The sequence below is a fragment of the Myotis nattereri genome (assembly GCF_964212035.1).
Source record: "Myotis nattereri genome assembly, chromosome: 7".
Taxonomy (NCBI): Eukaryota; Metazoa; Chordata; class Mammalia; order Chiroptera; family Vespertilionidae; genus Myotis; species Myotis nattereri.
The window spans coordinates 25,982,968-26,002,818 of NC_138082.1; the positions used below are offsets into that span (position 1 = coordinate 25,982,968).

The 19,851-nt window shown below is 43.7% G+C and overlaps 2 protein-coding genes across 3 annotated transcripts in view; one reads left to right on the forward strand and one right to left on the reverse strand.

The window, feature by feature from the left end:
* WDFY1 (WD repeat and FYVE domain containing 1) overlaps window positions 1–9,656 on the reverse strand; it is a gene marked incomplete at its 5' end in the record, with an annotated part of 45,369 nt that extends 35,713 nt beyond the window's left edge. Inside the window, one exon of one of the 2 annotated variants that reach the window (XM_081095497.1) lies at window positions 9,331–9,656. In XM_081095497.1, coding sequence (XP_080951623.1) covers window positions 9,331–9,644 — 314 coding nt within the window. Of the gene's footprint in view, window positions 1–4,369; window positions 4,546–9,330 lie in introns of those variants that run through there. The other variant, XM_081095498.1, reaches the window with a different exon arrangement.
* MRPL44 (mitochondrial ribosomal protein L44) lies at window positions 9,003–15,020 on the forward strand. The gene is made up of 4 exons (XM_081095499.1): window positions 9,003–9,187; window positions 10,905–11,373; window positions 12,682–12,860; window positions 14,479–15,020. The coding sequence occupies exons 1-4, from the start codon at window positions 9,012–9,014 to the stop codon at window positions 14,648–14,650; spliced, it is 996 nt and encodes a 331-aa protein (XP_080951625.1). The 5' UTR covers window positions 9,003–9,011; the 3' UTR covers window positions 14,651–15,020.
* The last annotated feature ends 4,831 nt before the right edge of the window (window positions 15,021–19,851 follow it).

Sequence of the window (19,851 nt, forward strand, 5' to 3'; positions counted from 1 at the left end):
AATCTCTGGGGTAGGGCCCAGCCATCTGTGTGTTATCAAGCCCTCCAAGTGAATCTGATGCTCGCTCAAGTTTGAGAGACCAGATAAGCATGTACATGAATTAAGCCTAGACCAGTTTCTCAGCCTTGGCACTAATGACATTTGGGGATGTATCATTCCTTTTATGAAGGACTGTCCTGTGCATTAGAGGATGCTGAGCAGCATCCCTACCCTCTACCTACTAGGTGCCACCTCCTCCAGTGGTGACAACCCAAATGTCTCCAGATATTGCCAGATGTCCCCTGGGGGGCAAAATCACTTCTGGCTGAGAATCACTGGCCTAGACTTTAGAGAAATGGACACTAAATTAAGGACAACCCTTACATCTTCCACTTTTCCTCTCCAAATGCTATCAGCCATTCTCACTGCTTTTCTTAAAAAAAAAAAAAAAAATATATATATATATACACACACACACACACACACACACACACACACATTGATTTCAGAGAGGAAGGGAGAGGGAGAGATAGAAACATCAATGATGAGAGAGAACCATTGATCAGCTACCTTCTGCACGCCCTACACCAGGGATCAAGTCCACAACCCGAGCATGTGCCCTGGCCAGGAATCAAACTGTGACCTCCTGGTTCATAGGTCGACACTCAACAACTGAGCCATGCCAGCTGGGCCTCACTGCTTTTAACTTTATAAATGAATTAACTTCAGCTGGCCCTACTTCTATGGCTAAAAGTTATGCTACTTTTCTGAGCATTAAAGTAGAAGTTGTAGACAAAAGGTGTGAGCCAATCTTTTTAAACCCCGAAAACTAGTATAAAGGAAGGATAATTGATTCATAGCAAAAGGTACAATCCTAATATTTTATACTTCCTGCCAGAATAGTCAATCACTGACTGATATTGCCTGGACTCAATTTCTCCAAATTCGTAGAAAAACTGGATGCATAGCAGAAAGAATTAGAGCCTCAAAGTCAGAACTAGTTTCAAATCTCAGTCCTATTATTTACTAGCTATGTGATCATAGGCAGTTATTTCAATGTCTCTTGTACCTAAGTTTCTAAACTGTCAAATGTCCATTGCAATAGGATGTATATCCAATAACACTCCGGGGGGGGGGGGGGGGAGGGGAGGCTGGGACAGACCCTGCAATTAAATGCATTGCTATTTCTGCAGTAAAACATAAATCCACATTGCATGGGATAAAGATTACAAATAATCTCACCTATTCAGGTCAAGTTTTAGCACCAATGAGTTTTCAGGCCTAACTTACAAAAAAAAAAAAACAAAAACCAAAAAACCCACACTTTTACCTTTTAAGAATGTACTGGATTTTGGAAGTGCTGGTAAGGGGGAAGGTGACTGCTCCCGCCTCCTGGGGAGGTGTGAGGATTGGATGTGGTAACCTACATAAGGTCCAATTCTGTACTGACACAGAGAAGGGACTTTTAAAAGGTTAGCTAGCTATTGTTATTTCAAAACTACAAATTCTACCATGTCATCTGCTTGCTTTGAACTCTGATGGTTCTTCACTACCTACAAAATAAAGTCCAAATTCTGAGGAGTGGCCCACAACGAAGTAAGTCCCTTCCAAAACTAGACACAGGACGTTCCAGCTGACATTACTCTCCCTGCCATGGCCACCAATATACCTTTTGCTTTGGTCACGTAGAAATAACTGGTTCTTTATTCCCTCCTGTTCGTTCCCTCTGCCTGGAAGATAGATGTGCAACCTCCTTCCTTCACACTGACCACTCCTCCATCCAATGACACCTCTCCTAGAAGGCTCTCCTTGAACCCTGGCCCTCACTAATGACACTCCTTCCTCCGTCTTCCCAGCACCCTGGATGCTGAGAGCACAGGGCCATCACTTTACCACACTGCCCAGCCCTTTGGAAACAGCAATTTTGGAGTCAGGTGTCTTTTATCCCACAGGTCCGTACACAGTAAGTGTTCAATAAATGCTTATTGGATGAATAAGGGCGGTCAGCACTCCATTTCCTCAATATGTTGGTTCCATCAGGTCAGGGGCCATAAAAATCAATCAATCAGAGGTTACGTGAGGGCAGGTTTTTTGTTTTTGTTTTTAATTGATTTTTTACAGAGAGGAAGGGAGAGGGATAGAGAGTTAGAAACATCGATGAGAGAGAGAAACATCGATCAGCTGCCTCCTGCACACTCCCTACTGGGTATGTGCCCGCAACCAAGGTACATGCCCATGACCGGAATCGAACCCGGGATCCTTGAGTCCGCAGGCCAACGCTCTATCCACTGAGCCAATCCGGTTAGGGCGAGGGCAGGTTTTTGATCCCTGTTGTGTCCCCGTGGCCTGGTACTCAATAAGCACAGCTTTTCTAAATATATGAATGATTGAAGAGTATGATACATATTTATGACAATGTAAAAACAAACCACCACGACCAACAACAACAAAACACAAACCCATAGCATGTCCTTTCATTAAATCTCACAAAATGTGGCATTGGCTTAAAAGGCTGTCCCACCTCCAAGGAAGTTCCATAGGCCTGAAACACAAATCAGAATCCCAAGGTGCCAGCCCGCACCTGGTCCAGTCATCTACCAGGGCAGGGCCCTCCAGTGCCCGAGTGGAAACATGAGCTGATCTAAGGATCCCCCAGAACATTTCTGACCCAGAGCAGCTATGTAATCACTTCCCATAAAACATTTATCAGCACTGCTCCTGGCCAATAATCTCAAATATTCAGCAATTTACCCAACTTGCATGAGTCATAAATAAAATATTTTACTGAATAAAAAAACAGCTAACTTTTATGAAGTGCCTCCACCTATGTTCATATCATGCAAACATCATTCAGCCCTTTACCTTTTTTTACATTCCCCTTCTCTCCTTAGGACTCATGCACCCCTCTCTCTCCCACACCCAGGTCCTACCAATCACTCCCCACTTTGTTTGGGGTCAGTAACTTGCAAGCTGGCGGCAAGAGGCCACTACCTGCTCACAATAAATTCACTCCAAAGCAAAATACAGAGGTCAAATAGGCGCTGGGAGCTTCCGGTTCTGGACAGGCTCTCAATGTTAGTTATTTCCAAACATACGATTACAAAAGGCCGGACACTGTGCCTTCGGCTCTCAGAGAACAGCAGTACTTCTGTCTTCCAAAAGAAAGCCTTTTAACTTGTGGAATATCCCCATTTAAGACCACTCATTGTACCAGGGGCATAGTTCAACGCAATAAACATAAGTCATTTCCTCCAAATTCCCACAGTTAAGCAGTAACCCTTCAAATGTTGAGGGTTTTTAAAAGCTCAGGTTCTAACATATATTTCTCCAATCAATCACACAGACCTGGGAAGCCCAGAGAGATGGAGTGGGGAGTGCTGGGTGGCATTTCTGGCTTCACCAATATCTCAATATTTCGGTGACTCTTCACCGGCCTCAGTTTCTTTTTGGGTAAAATGAGAACATCTGGTCGGATGGATCAGTGTTTCCCAAAGAACAGTGGGCATTCAATGCAGGACATCTTAATACAAGAGAGAACTGACTTAAGGTGCAGCACACAGATTAACATGTTTTAGCCATTAGTTTCATTCTTTACGACAAGGGATGCTGGTTTTCCAGGAATGATAGGAATATAAAATTTCCTTGAAAATAAAAACATCTAAGACTTAAAAAAAAAAAAAAAAGAGTCCCCTTTAAAAAAAAACCCAGGCTATTCAGGAAATAAGAGTTCAGGTGGTTCTTGCAGCTGTGCAAAAATAAGTGCTCTAGGGCCCTGGGTGCTGCGGAGGGACCTGAGAAGCCGAGGGAAGCAGAAGGAAGAGAGTGGCAGCCCTGGAGGCTCCGCGCCCTCAGGGAATCCCGGACACCAGGGCCCGCGGGCGGGGACCGGCCGCCCGTCCTCCCGGCTCTTGGAGCAGGAGGCTTGAACTGACCAGGGGGGCAAGGAAAGCCCCCTGAGGTCGGGCAAAATCCCAGAAAGGAGAGGCGGGGACTGGGGTCCCGGGATGGAGGGGCGGGGTGCGGGGAGAGGCGCGGCGGGATCCCGGGCTGGAGGGGCGCAGTGGGACCGGGACCGGGGGGTGCCGGGCGGGAAGGGCGCAGTGGGACAGAAAACGGGGGTGCCCGGCGGGAGGGGCGCCGGGAACCAGGGTCCCGGAGTGGAGGGGCGTGGCAGGGACCTGAAGGGACCGCGCGGCGGGGACGGGAACTGGAGGGCTGGCGGGTGGGAACCGAGAGTCCCGGCGGACAGGGGCGCGGCGGGCCGCGCGTCCTGGGGACCGGGCCGCCCCCGCGCGCAGAGGGCCGGGCCCGCGGACCCCACCGCCCCTGCACCCCGCCGCCCGCGGGAGAACGGGCCGCCCCGCCGCCCCTCGGCCCCGCGCCGCCAGACCTGTCCTCGCTGGCGGTGATCACGCCGTCCTCCTTGGGGATGAGCAGCGCGGCGGTGACGGCGTCCTGGTGCCCCTCGATCTTGCTCAGCAGCACCGGGCGGCTGCTCTGCGGCCTGGAGTGGATCTCGGCCGCCATGTTCGCGCGGCGGCGGCGGCCTCGGGGAGGGCGGCCCATCAGCTGACCGCGGCGGGCGGGGCGGCCAGACCCGCCGGTTTCGCTGGGGCTCCGGGCCGCGTGGGCGCCGCGCCGTAAGCTCCCGAGCGCTGCGCGGTGGCGCCGTATTTCCTGGGGAAGCAGCGCATCCACATTTACCAGGCCCGGGAGAGAGGAAGAGAGAGGAAGGGAGGGGGGGGGGGGGGGGCGGGGCGCCCGTCCAGGAGCAGGGAAAGTTGTCAAGGTTGAAAAAGCAGAGGAAAGGAAGTCCAGTCTAAAGAAAAGGATTATAGGGGGTTATTTACGCCCAACTGAGGACAGTTTCCGGAAAGCAAAATCTCAACAGATGGAGAAAATCTTCCAAAGAATGGCAGTTTTGCATCTTATTTTATACGTTAGCATAAAAGGAGGAAACATAAAGAGGGTCACAAGAAATCCATTGGTGGTAGAGTAAGGAGGCAGAAGAAGGCACTGTAGGGAAATCTCTAGGATAAGATAAAAAGTAAAACGGAGAGGCATATGCAGTATGGTAGCAATCATCTCAGGTAGAAAGTATAGTTTACCTTTAACGCTGCTGTTATGACTCACTTTTAGTCAGGAATTTTTATGTTCAAGGATCCTATGTGGTTACTTTCCATCTCTGAGTTTGTAAGGCCTGACATACAGGCCTCCCCTGAGCTTGTCAGGTTTATTACGTGGCCCCTTTCTTTTGTCCACAGAAAGTGAAGTCCTTTATACAGGAATGGATTGAGCAGTTGGCAGGGAAGAGGATTTGTCCCCCAAACCAGAAAATGATACTACTACATTGTATTCATTCTAAAAAGCCATTATTTGGAAGGCACCCTCATTTCAGAGATGTTAATGTGAAAAAGTATAGTGCCATTGAGAATCTTCGGCAGATAGTAGGTGACACTCACTAAATGGTGATTACATACTAGACACTGGCCCAGTTTCTTTACATGGAGTATCGCCCTTAATACTGATGACAGACAACCTTAAGAAGTGGAGAGATCGTCGCTCTTGCATTCTCATTTTAGAGAGAAGACCACTGAACCAAGGAGAAGTTAAATCGCTTGCTTACGGTCACATCGCTATGAGAAGCAGAAAGGCAGCCCTGACCTCCAGGCGCTGGCCTGGTACTATCAACCAGGGTTGATGCTGCCACGAACTGCCTGGGTGCTCACAGCTTATTCCTATGGAACATAGCAGCAGACAAGGTGGCTTCATAAGCATATTTAAACAGCAAGAACATGAATATTGTCCAAGCCACAAAAGTGACCAAACAATCCCCAATTCTAGCTAATACAAGTGACTCCTGGTTCTTTACCAATTATAGCATTAGCCTCAGTTTAGTCTTGCTACATCTAGACAAGATTTATTAAGATATCTCCATGTATAAAAGGCTAATATGCTAAGTGTCCCTCCCTCCATCTGACTAGTCACTATGATGCTCACTGACCACCAGGGGGCAGATGTTCAACACAGGAGCTGCTGTGACTTGGCAGTGGCGGTTCTTGGGTGACATACCCCAGAACCAGAGTGGAGGGAGCCCGATTCCTCACGGGGCATGCGATTCCACCTTCAGCCATGGGTTATGTTGTTGCTGGGCACTGTTGGCCCCGAATGTGGTTTACTGCACACTTGCGTTTGCATTCCACACCATGCATGACAGCAGCTTTGCAGAGTGCCCTCACGCACTCCAGGACCCCAGCTGCTGGAGGGGCCCCACTCACTCCGCAGACACCTTTTGAGCCACAGTGCCACCCCAGTTGCAGCTGGCTGGGGAGGGACCATAGGAGGTTGGCTCCAGGGGGTGTCCGGCCCATCTCGCCCAGTTGGCCACCTTCTAATTCAGTAGTCGCCAACCCTTCAGACCTCAGGGACCATCAGTGGTCCATGGACCAAGATTTGGCGACTGCTGTAAATCTAATTAATTTTCTTTCAATGTGCACAAATCCGTGCACTGGGTCACTAGTCTAATCATAAAATGAACCCCACTTCCTGACAGTATGCAGTCCAGAGGGAAGCCCCTGTTCCGTAAACTCTCCCCAAATCATCTCCTAACACAAATGTGAATCCTTTAAGTCCTTCCTTATCACTGACTCCCCTCCAATAGGCAATCAAACCAACTTATTCAGCTACAGATGTGTTCCTGGTGGCTTTTAGCTGGAGAACATCGACTGCAAGTAAGTTAATGAGACATGATTGGGACCCAAGAAGTCATTGACTCCAGAGACCTCCCCTTTCCAGCCCTCCCCACACACTACATTATGTTGACTCCTGAACTGCAGAATTGTGTTAGAACTGCACTGCACAGCTGGGTACCCAGCACTTGAAATGTATCTAGTCCCAACTGAGATGTGGTATGAGTACAAAATGTTAAAGACTTTGTGCAGAAGCAAAGGGATGCAAGATATTTCATTAATAATGTTTATATTGATTACATGTTGAAATGATACATTTTAGATATATTGAACTAAATTATATATTATTAAAATTAATCTTACCTGTTTCTTCTTATGTTTTAATATGGCTAACAATTTTAAATTATATATGTGGCTCACATAGTATTTCTGCTGGACAGTGTTGTGTTGATACTTACTTATGATGCAGCTAATATCCATTCATGGATACATTTATTCATCTATTCAACAAAAGTGTATTGTATACCTACTATGTGCCAGGCACTGACAAGATGAAAAAGATGTGGTTCTTGTAAGGCTTGTACAGTATAATGGCTAAACAGGCTAATGAACAACTTTTCTTTTCAACAGCAAATATTTATTTATTATTGAATGTGGGCTCTGAGCCTGGCTCCACTCTAAATACAGCTGTGCTTAAGTGAGGCAAAAATCGCTTTATCCTTAGAACTTATATTCCAGTGACAGAACCAGATAAGAAAATAAGTAAGTTACCTAGTATATTAACAGATGTCAAATGCTGTGGAGAAAATAAAAGTGGCAGGGTGATAGGAACTCTAGGAGGTGCTGCAATTTTACATAGGCTAGTGTGGTAGATCCGGAGGTACACTCCCCAGGTGTGACTTCTTGGAAGGAGTGTGGTCAGCAGGTAGTCCCTAGCTTTCCTCTCTTTCGGAGTCTGCCTTAGTTTCAGAGAGCCACTATGGCTCAGCCATGTCCTCCACAGGCAGCCTGAATTTGGTAACTAAATGAGACATGAATGTAAAGGCCTGGCCATTTCAGCCAGACCCAGGACCCACTGATGGGCAACACTGGCTCCAGAACGCTCTCCTGGGTTGGATGAGGCTTTGCCAGGCCTGCACTGCAGCTGACTTTGTAGGCCTACTCCTGTTACACCTCCTTCCTTCACAGCCATGGATCCTAATAAACACTTTGTGCGCCAACCTCCGTGTCAGCATCTGCTTGCAGAGAATGCAACCTGAGACAAATGGCCAGGAAAGGCTTCGTGGAGAAGGGGTCATTTGCGCAAAACAGGAGAGGAGGGAGTAGCTGTGTGGAAAAATGGGACAAGTGCTGTCCTGGAAAGGGAAGAGCAAGTGCTAAGGCCCTGGGGTGAGAACATGCCTAGGGTTTTCTAGAATTGGCAAGGGCGGCTGGAGCGGAGCGAGTGAGGAGTGCCGAAGGAGGTGAGGACAGAAGGGTCACCAGACAGACAGACCATGCTGAGCCCTGTGGAATGGTAAGGACTTTGACTTTAAGTGAGATGGAAAACCACTGGAGGGTTTGAGCAGACGACTGGCCTAATCTGCCTTCAATTTTATTTTATTTTATTTCTTTTTATTTTTAAGGAACAGCTTTATTTATTTTTATATTTTTATTTACTAATTTGAGAGAGAGGAAGGGGGGCAGAGAGAGAAAGAAACATCCACATGTTGCCCACTTATTCATGCATTCATTGGTTGCTTCTTGCATGTGCCGTGACCAGGGATGTAACCAGGGCCTTGGTGCATCAGGACGATGCTCTAACCCACTGAGCTACCTGGTGAGGGCTTTGCTTTAGTTCTGACGGCAACTCAGGGTCATGCTTATTTCAAGAATAACCCCACCTACTGCCACCCTGATTATTTTGAAAATCTGATACCTTCTTTTTCACAAGTAAATATGTCAGTGTAACTCTCTAAAAGTTAAAGATTTAAAGAAAAACAAAACTAAAATACCGCCATTGAGGACCCTCCACCCCCCACCCCCAAATAATTATCTGATATTATTTAAAAGCTTCTCAGTATCCAAATAATCCACATCTCATTTTTTTCAGTTGATTTGTTCCAACCAGGGTCCTAACTAGGTCCATACTTGGTTGTGTCTAAGACCCTGTTTGTCTATAGATCCTCCCTCCCTCTTTGTCACCCTGCAGATATTTGTTGAGAAAACACAGCCGCCCCGCCCACTGCGTGTTGGTCCCGGCCCGGCCCGGCCCAGCTCAGCGCTCGGATTCCGGGGGGACTGTGTTACCGCGACACTGACCCGCCGCTTTTCCTTCCGCCCACCCTTGCCCTCGCCCCTGCAATGGCTTCCGGGCTGGGAAGGCTGCTGCTGCGGGGGCCTCGCTGCCTCCTGGCCCCGGCCGCCCCCGCTCTCGCCCCGGCGGTTCGGGGAGTGAAGACCTTCCGTGCCGCCGTCCGCTTCCAAAAGGAGCTGGAGCGGTGGCGCCTGCTCCGGAACCCGCCGCCGCCCGTGCGCCGGTAGGAGCCGCCTCGGGAAGGGTCCGGGTGGCGGTCGAGGACCCGGGGCCTCCCACAGGGCTTCGGCCCCGCGGCGGGGAGGGTAGGTGGCCGCTGAGGCGCCCCTGGTTCGAGCCTGGGAGGTTTGCGATGGAGACACTCACGCTTGCGACGAGGACGCGTGGACCGAGCCAGAGGAAGCGGGTTTCGGCCGCGCGTGGAGCCGCCCGGCGCGTGGGAACTCCCCGCGAGACGCAGGGCGCGAGCTGTGGGCCGCGAGCCGGCGCAGGGCGACCTTCCTGTGGCCTCGGGTGTGGGGCCCCTGCTTTGTGAAGTCTGAGGTGTCTGTGGGTGCGGGCAAGAGGGGAGACAACACTCCACAGCGATGCGGTTCAGAGGGAGGAAAAAACCAAGTGTATTCCACCACACCCCCTGTCCAGCGAAAAGAGAAACTTTCTGGCTTTAGGTTTTCCCCCATTACTCTCGCTCCGGAACTGGAAGGTCCGTGGGAAGGGACGTAGGTCTTGTCGGTCCGAATCCGATCCGACTGCCCACACACGCTGCGTCTTTTTCTCTTTGATCATGTGTCTGACGTCGTCGTGCCGGTACAAACAGATGCACTTCACTCTTTTATGGCTCCACTTATGTGTATTTAAGGTCCATGTTATTGCTATTACAACCGACCTAACAAATGAATAGCTTTGAACTATTACTCCTTTGAGGATTTAAGACGGAATTTCCATAGCTACTTCAATATTGTCCTTCCCATCCCCCCAAAATACTTAATCCAGTCTATACGCCTACCAGTAGGAATAGACATGTTCATATTCCTATACTCTTTGAACACAAATAGTTCTTTCTCTAATAGGCAAAAGTAGCATTTATTTTAAATTCACATTTCTTTGTTATTATGTAGTTATCTTAGGCTTTTATAGTTGGAAGAAACTTACAGGTTATATATCCATTTTATTACTTATAACCCAGGTCTTTATATTTTGCTGCCCTCTTTTATTTAAAAGTTTTATTTTGGGTGCGTTGTCTTTAAAAAAATATCTTTTAGTCATTCTTGGGTATGGACTTTTAACCTACTTATAATGGTAGTATACTACTTAATTGCTAATTTAAATGAATGTTTTCAAAACTTAATAAAATATAAGACAAATACAAGGTACTTATTGTTTATGGCTTGAATATGTGAAATTATAATTTGTACTTCCCACCTAGACATTAAGTATAGTTCTATGGTTAGAGCACGTTAATATAGCATTTGGCTCAAAGGGAAAATTAATCCAGCAGTGTAGCTAGCAAAGAACAAGTAATCGTCTGGCTTGAATTTTAACTTTTAGGAAATCAAAGTCTGGCATTAAAAATGAAAATCTTTTTTTTAAAAAAAAAATATATTCTATTGATTTTTTACAGAGAGGAAGGGAGAGGGATAGTTAGAAACGTCAATGAGAGAGAAACATCCATCAGCTGCCTCCTGCACACCCCCCTACTGGGGATGTGCCCGAAACCAAGGTACATGCCCTTGCCCGGAATCGAACCTGGGAGCCTTTCAGTCCACAGGCCGACGCTCTATCCACTGAGCCAAACCGGTTAGGACAAAAAAATGAAAAAAATTTTAAATTTCTTATATAATTAACAAAATTGCAACACAATGAAAAATTTTTGCATGATAGCAACATCTTGTCCTTTTCTTTACCATGTGTTACTACTGTCTTCTGTTTTACATTTTCAGTTCAGAGAAGCCCAACTGGGATTACCATGCTGAAATACAGGCATTTGGACATCGGTTACAGGAAACCTTTTCCTTAGATCTTCTCAAAACTGCATTTGTTAATAGCTGCTATATTAAAAGTGAGGAGGCCAAACGCCAGAAACTTGGAGTGGAGAAAGAATCTGTTCTTCTGAATATTAAAGATAATCAAGAACTATTTGAACAGGGGTCATCTTTTTCAAAAGCTTGCCTCACACAATTTCTTGAGAACGCATTCCCAGACTTGGCCACTGAAGGTGTTCAAAGTCTTGTTGACTTTCTCACTGGTGAGGAAGTCGTGTGTCACGTGGCTAGAAACTTGGCTGTGGAGCAGCTAACGCTGAGTGCAGAATTCCCAGTGCCCCCGACTGTATTACGGCAGACTTTCTTTGCCGTAATTGGAGCCCTGCTACAGAGCAGCGGACCTGAGAGGACTGCACTTTTCATCAGGGTAGGTCATTATTAATTGCACATACTGGGACATACCTGAGATAGAAAGAAAAATTTCTTTTATTAAAAAATGTGTCTTTAAAATATATATATATATTATTAATTTCAGAGAGGACCAGAGAGAGAGAAAGAGAAACATCAATGATGAGAGATTACTGATGGCATATAGTGAATAACCATGTATCTATACTAATAAAAGGATAATATGCTAATTAGACTGGACATCCTTCTGGACAAAGCCACGGTAGTGGGGGCAGGGGAGAGCAGTTAGGCGCAATCAGGCCAGCAGGGGAGGACAGTTAGGGGTGATCAGGCAGGCAGGCAGGTGAGTGGTTAGGAGCCAGCGGTCCCAGATTGGAGAGGGTGTAGGCTGGGCTGAGGGACACCCCCACCCCGTGCACAAATTTTGTGCACTGAGCCTCTGGTGTCTTATAAGGCATCTCTGTACATTAAGATATTCAAAATCCCCAACTGAGAATGGACTTCGAAATATGTTTTATTAATGAAGCTGAAATAGAGGTCTGGCACTTGGGGAAGTGTAATGAATTGACTATTTTGTGAACTGAGGAATCTCTCTTATTTCTCCCATTTGCCCCCATTTATCCCTCCTATTACACTGTGTTTGTTCACACAAGTTAATTGCAGTGTATTGTGAACATTAATATTTATGTCTATAACTCCATAAAATATAATTTATTGCCAAAAAATTCTCTTGTGCTTTGAATGATCATAATTTTTTCCTCAGTTTTTTTTTAGTTTTATAAACTGAAAGTATGTAAGTCATAAACACTTAAAAGGCAGTTCATGTGAAATTATTATGTTGAGGGACGTAAATCAAAGCATTTTACTGAGGGTGTTCAGGGGCAGTTCGAGGGCTGAGAGGGCAGTGAGATCCCATGTTCTCAGCCTGGCCGTGATCTCCCAGCTTCACAGTTGCCGGAATCCTGAAATCATTATTTCAATTATTTTTTAAAATCATGAACTTAGACAAAGTAGTACTGTTACCCAGAAGACCTTTAGTGCCTTTTTATAAGAGTTTCTGCCAGAAGTTATTAGTTTATTAATTAAACTGTAAAAATATTTTTCTTATTGATAATATATTTCTAAATTATGAGACAGGATATTACCTTCAACCATGATTTTTGGAATAAAGTTTATATGAGAAAACTACATGCAAATGTAAAGGAATAGTACATTTTTTTTCATTTCCCATTCAGTTTTTAATTCAGGTTTTAAAATTGTACTTTGAATTATGGTCTTTATTTTCTTTACACTAATTTAAATGTATAAATTTTATTTTTATATGCAGGACTTCTTAATTACTCAACTGACTGGGAAAGAACTCTTTGAGATTTGGAAGGTCATCAATCCCATGGGGCTACTGGTGGAAGAATTGAAGAAAAGGAATATTTCAGCTCCTGAACCGAGGCTTACCAGGCAGTCTGGAAGCACCACAGCTGTGCCTCTGTATTTTGTTGGCTTATACTGGTTAGTAACATTTTAATCTTAATTTCATTATATTGATTGAAAGCCTTAAAAAATGACTTTCACAGTTCCTTAGTAGGACCTCTAATAGTATTAAAAACTATTTAAAATCTCATTCCTGTGATTATGTACTACTTAGTCATCTGTGGATTGCTAATAGTATGTATCATTCTTTCCACCCTGGATTTTCTTTCTCTTTTTTAAAATATATTTTTACTAATTTCAGAGAGGAAGGGAGAGAGAGAGGAGAGAGAGAGAGAGAGAGAGAGAGAGAGAGAGAGAGAGAGAGAGAGAGGAGAGAGAGAGAGAGAGAGAGAGAGAGAGAGAGAGAGAGAGAGAGAGGGAGAAACATCAATGATGATAGAGAATCATTCATTGACTGCCTCCTGCATGCCCCTTACTGGGGATCAAGCCCTCAACCCGGGCATCTACCCCAACCAGGGATCAAACTTAGACCTCCTGGTTCATAGGTTGCTGCTGAACACTGAGCCACAAAGGCCAGGCTCTTTTTCTAATTTTAATTTTATTTTTCAATTACCATTGACAATATTGTATCCTGTTTTCAGGTGTACAGCATAGTGGTTAGACAGTTATATAATTTACAAAGTGATTTTTCTATATTTCCAGTACCCACCTGGCACCATGCATAGTCATTACAATATTACTGACTATATTCCCTATGCTGTACTTTATTATTAATATTTTAATATATTTTTATTGATTTCAGAGAGGAAAGGAGACAGGGAGAGAGATAGAAACATCAATGATGAGAGAGAATCATTGGTCGGCCGCCTCCTGCGTGTCTCACACTGGGGATTGAGCCCTCAGCCCAGGCATGTGCCCACCTGTGACCTCCTGGTTCACAGGTTGATGCTCAACTGCTGAGCCACGCTGCCTGGGCTGTGCTGTACTTTACATCCCGTGACTATTTTGTAACTTCCCGTTGGCACGTCTTAATCCCTTCACCTTTTTCATGCTAACAGTAGCTTTTGATAACCAACTATTACTATAAATTTCATGGAGTATATGTTAATCTAAATATTTCTGTAGAAAAAAGTAAAAGTTTTGATTCAAGTTTTGCAGATTTAACAGTAAGCCACACTTGTAACAGTTTCAGCTGAGCCAAGAACTGGAAAAAGAAAGGTTTTATTGTCCATAGGAATGTATAAATCAACTCATGTTCAGAACTTTTTAGTTTTCTTAGGGAACAGTGACCTACCCCAAATTGATTTCAGGTGGATTTGAGGGTTAAATGTAAACAGTGAATATTAAGATAACTAAGAAGGTAAGTGAACATTTTTCTAATTGTATATGATGTAGGGCTTTTTAGCTATAAAAGCAATGGAGGACATCACGGGGAGAAAATGGGTGGTGGTATAAAGTTTCACCTTTAGTTTTAATTAAAGTGTAAAGCAAAATGTAAGATACTCCTTTGCTCCTCAGATGGGCAACCCTTAAACACATCCTTTATCAGCAGTCTATACACTATTGCTGGTAGAGAGGAAAAATGGTACAGTGTTTCTATTCCTCTGGTGGATGATTTTGCCAAAATAAGATCTACAAGGCAAACTGATGTGTGGATGCACCAGGTAATTTCGGACTGCTGTTGTTTTTACTCTAGTGATAAAAAGTTGCTTGCAGAAGGACCTGGGGAGACAGTCCTGGTTGCAGAAGAAGAAGCTGCTAGAGTGGCACTGAGGAAACTCTACGGATTCACTGAGAACAGACGGCCTTGGGACTATTCCAAACCCAGAAAGAATTTCAGAGCAGAAAAGACCATCACTGCCGGCTAGCCAGCCAAAGGTGTGGGAACCTGAAAGTTGTAAGCAAAACATTGAGACAAGAGTCAGATGTCCAAACCTTTACATTTTTCAAATTGTAAAGAAATATGTTTTATTCCTTATACCGAGTTCCTAAAAGTAAACAAGTATTCATCAGGGCACAGGTTTTGTTTTTTTAAAAAAATAATTTTTGTTTCATCATCATTTTTGATGTTTTCCCAATAAATTTTTTCTAGGTCCTTGGTTTTATTATTGTATATTACTTGTACAATTAGGGTATTTTATTCCCTTCTAGCTTTGAGGTATAATTTGAATGTATTTTTTTCTTTTTCTTTGTTTTATGTGAACTTCACTGTAATAACAATAAAAAAGGTACTCTTTCTCTAATTGTTTCATTGTAGTTTAATTTGATATACCCAGGTGAGTGAACTTTCCCTCTCTAATATAATTTTAGCTAAAATAGTAATGTTATTACTTAACCTTTAGAAATGTAGGGTGCATATTATAGCAATTAGGTATTTACTTGATCTCTAGATTCTAGGTTTAAAAATCTGTATAGTAATTCATAGCTATTTAGTTTCTATAATGTAAATGGCAGAAAAGATACATTTTATGTTTTTAAAAGAAAACACGAAGATCAAAAAGCAGCTTAAAGTATTGATGCCAGTGCTAATGGAAAAATAAAGTATGTATTTATCAATTTAATATTTCATAATAATAATCATAGTTACTATGTGCCAAGCACTGTTCTAAGTATTTTACTGTAACATTTAATTTGATAGAGGACAAATCTTAAGTGTGTCCTCTGGCTCTTTAATCCTTTGTGTTCAGTTCTGTAATCCATCTGCAAACTCTCTTTGATTTATTTCTTTTTAACTTTTTGGCAGCAGTAATAATTTTCAGTTTCAGTTGTCCAGTAGTCACTCCCAGGGGTTAACAAGAAAAGTGGGACTGGGGAGTCGGGAATAGAAAAGGTAAAATGTTTAAACGGATAGCACTGTTGCTATGAAATCTTCTTTATAAAGGAAGATGAAGGACCTCGGACACTTTCCTGAGACTGGTTAGGAAAGTGGGACTTAATGTCACATGTATGCAGGTTTGCAGATATCACAGCTAACACAGACTGGAGTGGAAGGTTTGAGAATTGCGTAGTTGGTTGAACTGGTGGGTTAAAGGTAAATTATTTCACCTTTCTTTTGAGAGTTAACCTCCTAATAATTGAACCAGGGACAGAGGGCCAAACTCAGTAGTAAAATGCTGCACATAAGTGTGTCACCCACAATAAGCAAACATGATTTGACAAGCAGCTCATTGACACCAAAGGAGAAGAGAGATTACAGAAGGTTTCTTGGAAGCAAAACATGATACATGTCCTCTAACCACTTACTCATCCATCACATGCAAAACTCGGTTTTCTAGTTGAGTGTTTGAATTTTATTTTAGGTGAATATTTTTTTCAAAGGCTCTTAAAAGAATTTAGTTGCAAACTCAGTAAATCTCCCCTGGCGCCTCCCCCCCCCCCCCCCCCCCCAATTACCCAATTAGTAGTGCTGATAATGTGATCCCAAAATTCTGTTCAGGGCAGTTTGCAGGACCTTGACCTACAAAGCCAGAGGGACGTATCCTCACCCGTAGGCTTTCAAGCTTTGAAACCTTGAATGCTTCTGAGTTTACATATGGAGCAAAGCTAGTTCTGGTTCATAAAAATTATTCTGCAAGCAAAGAGATCCAAATTCCTTATGGAGATTGAGCTCAACATATTTCTAAGTAAAGTCTCCTTTGAACCTGAATTAGGTTGTACCTTTTAAAAGCACCCATGAACATATGAAGGGCTGGAAAGTAGAAAACAAATTATTAACATACTTTTGCAGTTCTATATGAAATAGCTTGAAACTTGGAACCAATCTGGACAATAATTATAAATCCTGCATGAGTTTGATGTGTGGCCAAGAGGAATGTGTGGGTTACAAGGATGTCAAAATGGGTGTGTAACCTAGAGCATTCAGTGAGCATTTGGAGAACTAGGTTTTTGATTATCTAATCCAGCGGTTCTCAACCTGTGGGTCGCGACCCCTTTGGCAGTCGAATGACCCTTTCACAGGGGTCGCCTAAGACCATCCTGCATATCAGATATTTACATTACGATTCATAACAGTAGCAACATTGCAGTTTCGAAGTAGCAACGAAAATAATTTTATAGTTGGGTCACAACATGAGGAACTGTATGTAAAGAGCCAGAAGGTTGAGAACCACTGGTCTAATCCGAATTGCGAAGATAGTTGCTATGACCATAGGAAATTGGTGGGGATATAAAAGTACTGATACTTGAACTTGGCCCAGGAGAAAGACATTAGAATTATTTACTTTGAAATTCTGACACCCTTTCTCACCTCTTTCCACTCCAGCTCCCTAAGCCCAAAATATAATGGCTCTAAAAGAAGTTCCTTAGCCAAAAATGTAAGATTGATGTCTACAGACTCAATTACATAAGCCTTATTCTTTTTAGTACATATGCTCTTACTATCTATATATATACAATAGGGAATATTATTCTCAAAATGGTTTATGTGATCATGAGAAAGTGAACTAACTATATTACTAAAAACAAACTCCCAAGAGTGAAATAGGGGCTGTTTATTGTGTTCAGCATGTTATATATGTACTTACTAGAGACCCGATGCATGAAATTCATGCAAGGGGCTTGGCCCTTGCAGCCCTGCTGCCTTGAGGCCCCTCCCACTGGTCAGAAGGTCATTCTGCCACCAGGTCTAATTAGCATAGTAGCTCTTTATTTTATAGGATTTGGCCACAAGATGGTGCTCTAATCCCACTTCATAGTTAAGTAGTATGCAAAGTGCCATTATGTGAGACATTGCCTTTTATCTCAATACAGGAGACTAGTATGTATGTATGTATGTATAGGATATATGATTACAGTGGCACATGACTTTTCTAGGCCCCTTACAGCTCTAATGAATATGTGTGCAGAAGCTAACTTACCTCTTCCCTCTGGATGTAAAGTCGAGAATTTTATGTAAGATCCATTCATGCCAAGGTCTGGATGTTTTAGCTCTTATATTTACTGGAAAGAAGGAAAACGGCAGAGCTTCCATAGATAAAACTTTTTAAAGGCTTTTCCCCCCCACTTCTTGCTATATTTTTTTCTACTTTTATTTTATGATGGAAGAAAATGCACTGGCTGCAGTGTCCATCTTGACAGTTTGTAAAATCAGATGTGGGCATCCCTCTTATCAGGGGTCCAGCTCACAACCTCCCCAGCTGAGGGGTGCCCAGCTGGCAGCGTGCTGCCCACGTCTGCATCCTTAAGCCCATTCTCTTCTCCCCTCAGCTGTCTCCAGACCTGTTTGTAAAGCCCCCTACCATTGTCCCCTAGGACCTACAACTGCAGCTCCCAACTTTGGCAATCAGAGCACATGAAAGCCCTGGCTCTCTCTAAAGAATACCAGGTGATTGCTAAATTGAATCCCATCTTGCAAACGATGAACTTTTCCAGGAAAAAATTCATGCAATCAAAAATTATAATCACAAGCACATATACTTCTGAAAAAAAGCAAGCCGTTTGGTGTCGGCACTGTCTGTGCTTTCACTAACACTCGCTTGCTCTCGTTCATGTACCTAACTGCCTGTCAGTGCTCTCTAGCAGCAGAAGACTGAAGTTTTCAAAAAATCTGAGAGAAAATCAATTGATAAAATTAAAAACATTCAGTTATTTCCCCTTCGGTTGAGGAAGAGCTCCATTATATGATTAGTCACATCTGTTGTACATTAACATGGCAAAGAACTGATGACTTTGACCTAATGAATTTTGCGGAAGAGATGAGTAATGAGGTCTCTGACAGGTAGAGAAGGCTATTTCCAGTCAGAGGAGGAGGGGTTTGCTTGACTTTCTGACGACACTTCCTCCAGGTAAGTTAGAGCGTTGTCATCTCCACAGTCAGAAAACAGTACGGGCCAGGGGATACCATCAGTACACAGTTTAGTCAATAAGACCAATACAGTCAAGGATAGGGGACCATCCTTAGAGTCACATGACAATGATGTCTGTAGGGGTCCCGACAACCTGCCAGTAGGACTCACTTCTTAGTCCTGGGATTGTTTTCCTGTCTAGCAAAGAAAAGCACAAGCGATATCACCCTTCTCTTTGCCTTTGGTAGCTGGGATTATAAACTTCAGACGGAGGAGGTATACTACTAAGAAATTAAAAATTCACTTTTATTTTGCTATTTAATATTCAATTTAATCTGCAAACACTAACAATGTACCTGGTAACAATGTACCATGACCTCCTGGTTCATGGGTTGACAACCACTGGGCCCCACCAGCTGGGCCAGATACGCAATTTTAATGTGCCCAGTAAAATGTGACTGATTTATATTAGTGGGGAGCTGCCCACCTGTGTCACATAACAGGGCTACTCTATTGGGCAGTAATAAAAAGGTGAACTCTTCTGGTCTTTGCTGGAATGAGCAGTGCTGGAGTCAAGAGCCCAGGGAGCTAGTCTTGGCCCTGCAGGTGTTTTTTTTTTTTTGTCTTTTCTCTTGGACTAATGCCCATTTGGTCTTACTTCCTATCATGTAAACACACTGCAACAGTCAGATACCTCAATGTGCTAAGATTCTCTCTCTCTTCTAAAATTAAACTATGGAGAGAAATATTTATCTCTGGACCCTCTGGTACTTGGTACCCCAAAGGTAATTGAATGAATGAGTGAATGGAGTGCACAATTCTTGAATTACTGATTATCCTATTCTTATTTTAAACTATTTAAAGTAATATAACTGAATGGGATCAGAGAACTGGAAAACCAGTAAAACTAACTCTACAAGGCATTAATAACTAACTGTACCAGCATGTTTGCTAGAGTACAAGTGTTCTGAGGTAACCCTTCAAAATAATTTTTTGGGGCCCAGCCGGTGTGGCTCAGTGCTTGACATCGACCCATGAACCAGGAGGTCATGGTCAGGGCAGTGCCTGGGTTTGGGGCTCAATCCCCAGTAGGGGGCATGCAGGAGGCAGCCGATCAATGATTCTCATCATTGATGTTTCTATCCCTCTCTCTGAAGTCAATAAAAACATATTTAAAAAATAATTTGTTGGCATCTAATTTTAACTAAGGAAAACAATCCCTTCTTTCTCCCTTCTGTCAAGGTTAACCAAAGTACCCAAACTTAGGCAAAGCTCAGCCCACTTGA

Bases quoted from the DNA above. Each gene is read 5' to 3' on its own strand.
- MRPL44 (XM_081095499.1), top strand. From the start codon at position 9,012: ATGGCTTCCGGGCTGGGAAGGCTGCTGCTGCGGGGGCCTCGCTGCCTC. The intron at 11,374-12,681 runs GTAGGTCATTAT...TTTTATATGCAG, and splicing joins GGACTGCACTTTTCATCAGG to GACTTCTTAATTACTCAACT. The intron at 12,861-14,478 runs GTTAGTAACATT...TTTTTACTCTAG, and splicing joins TATTTTGTTGGCTTATACTG to TGATAAAAAGTTGCTTGCAG.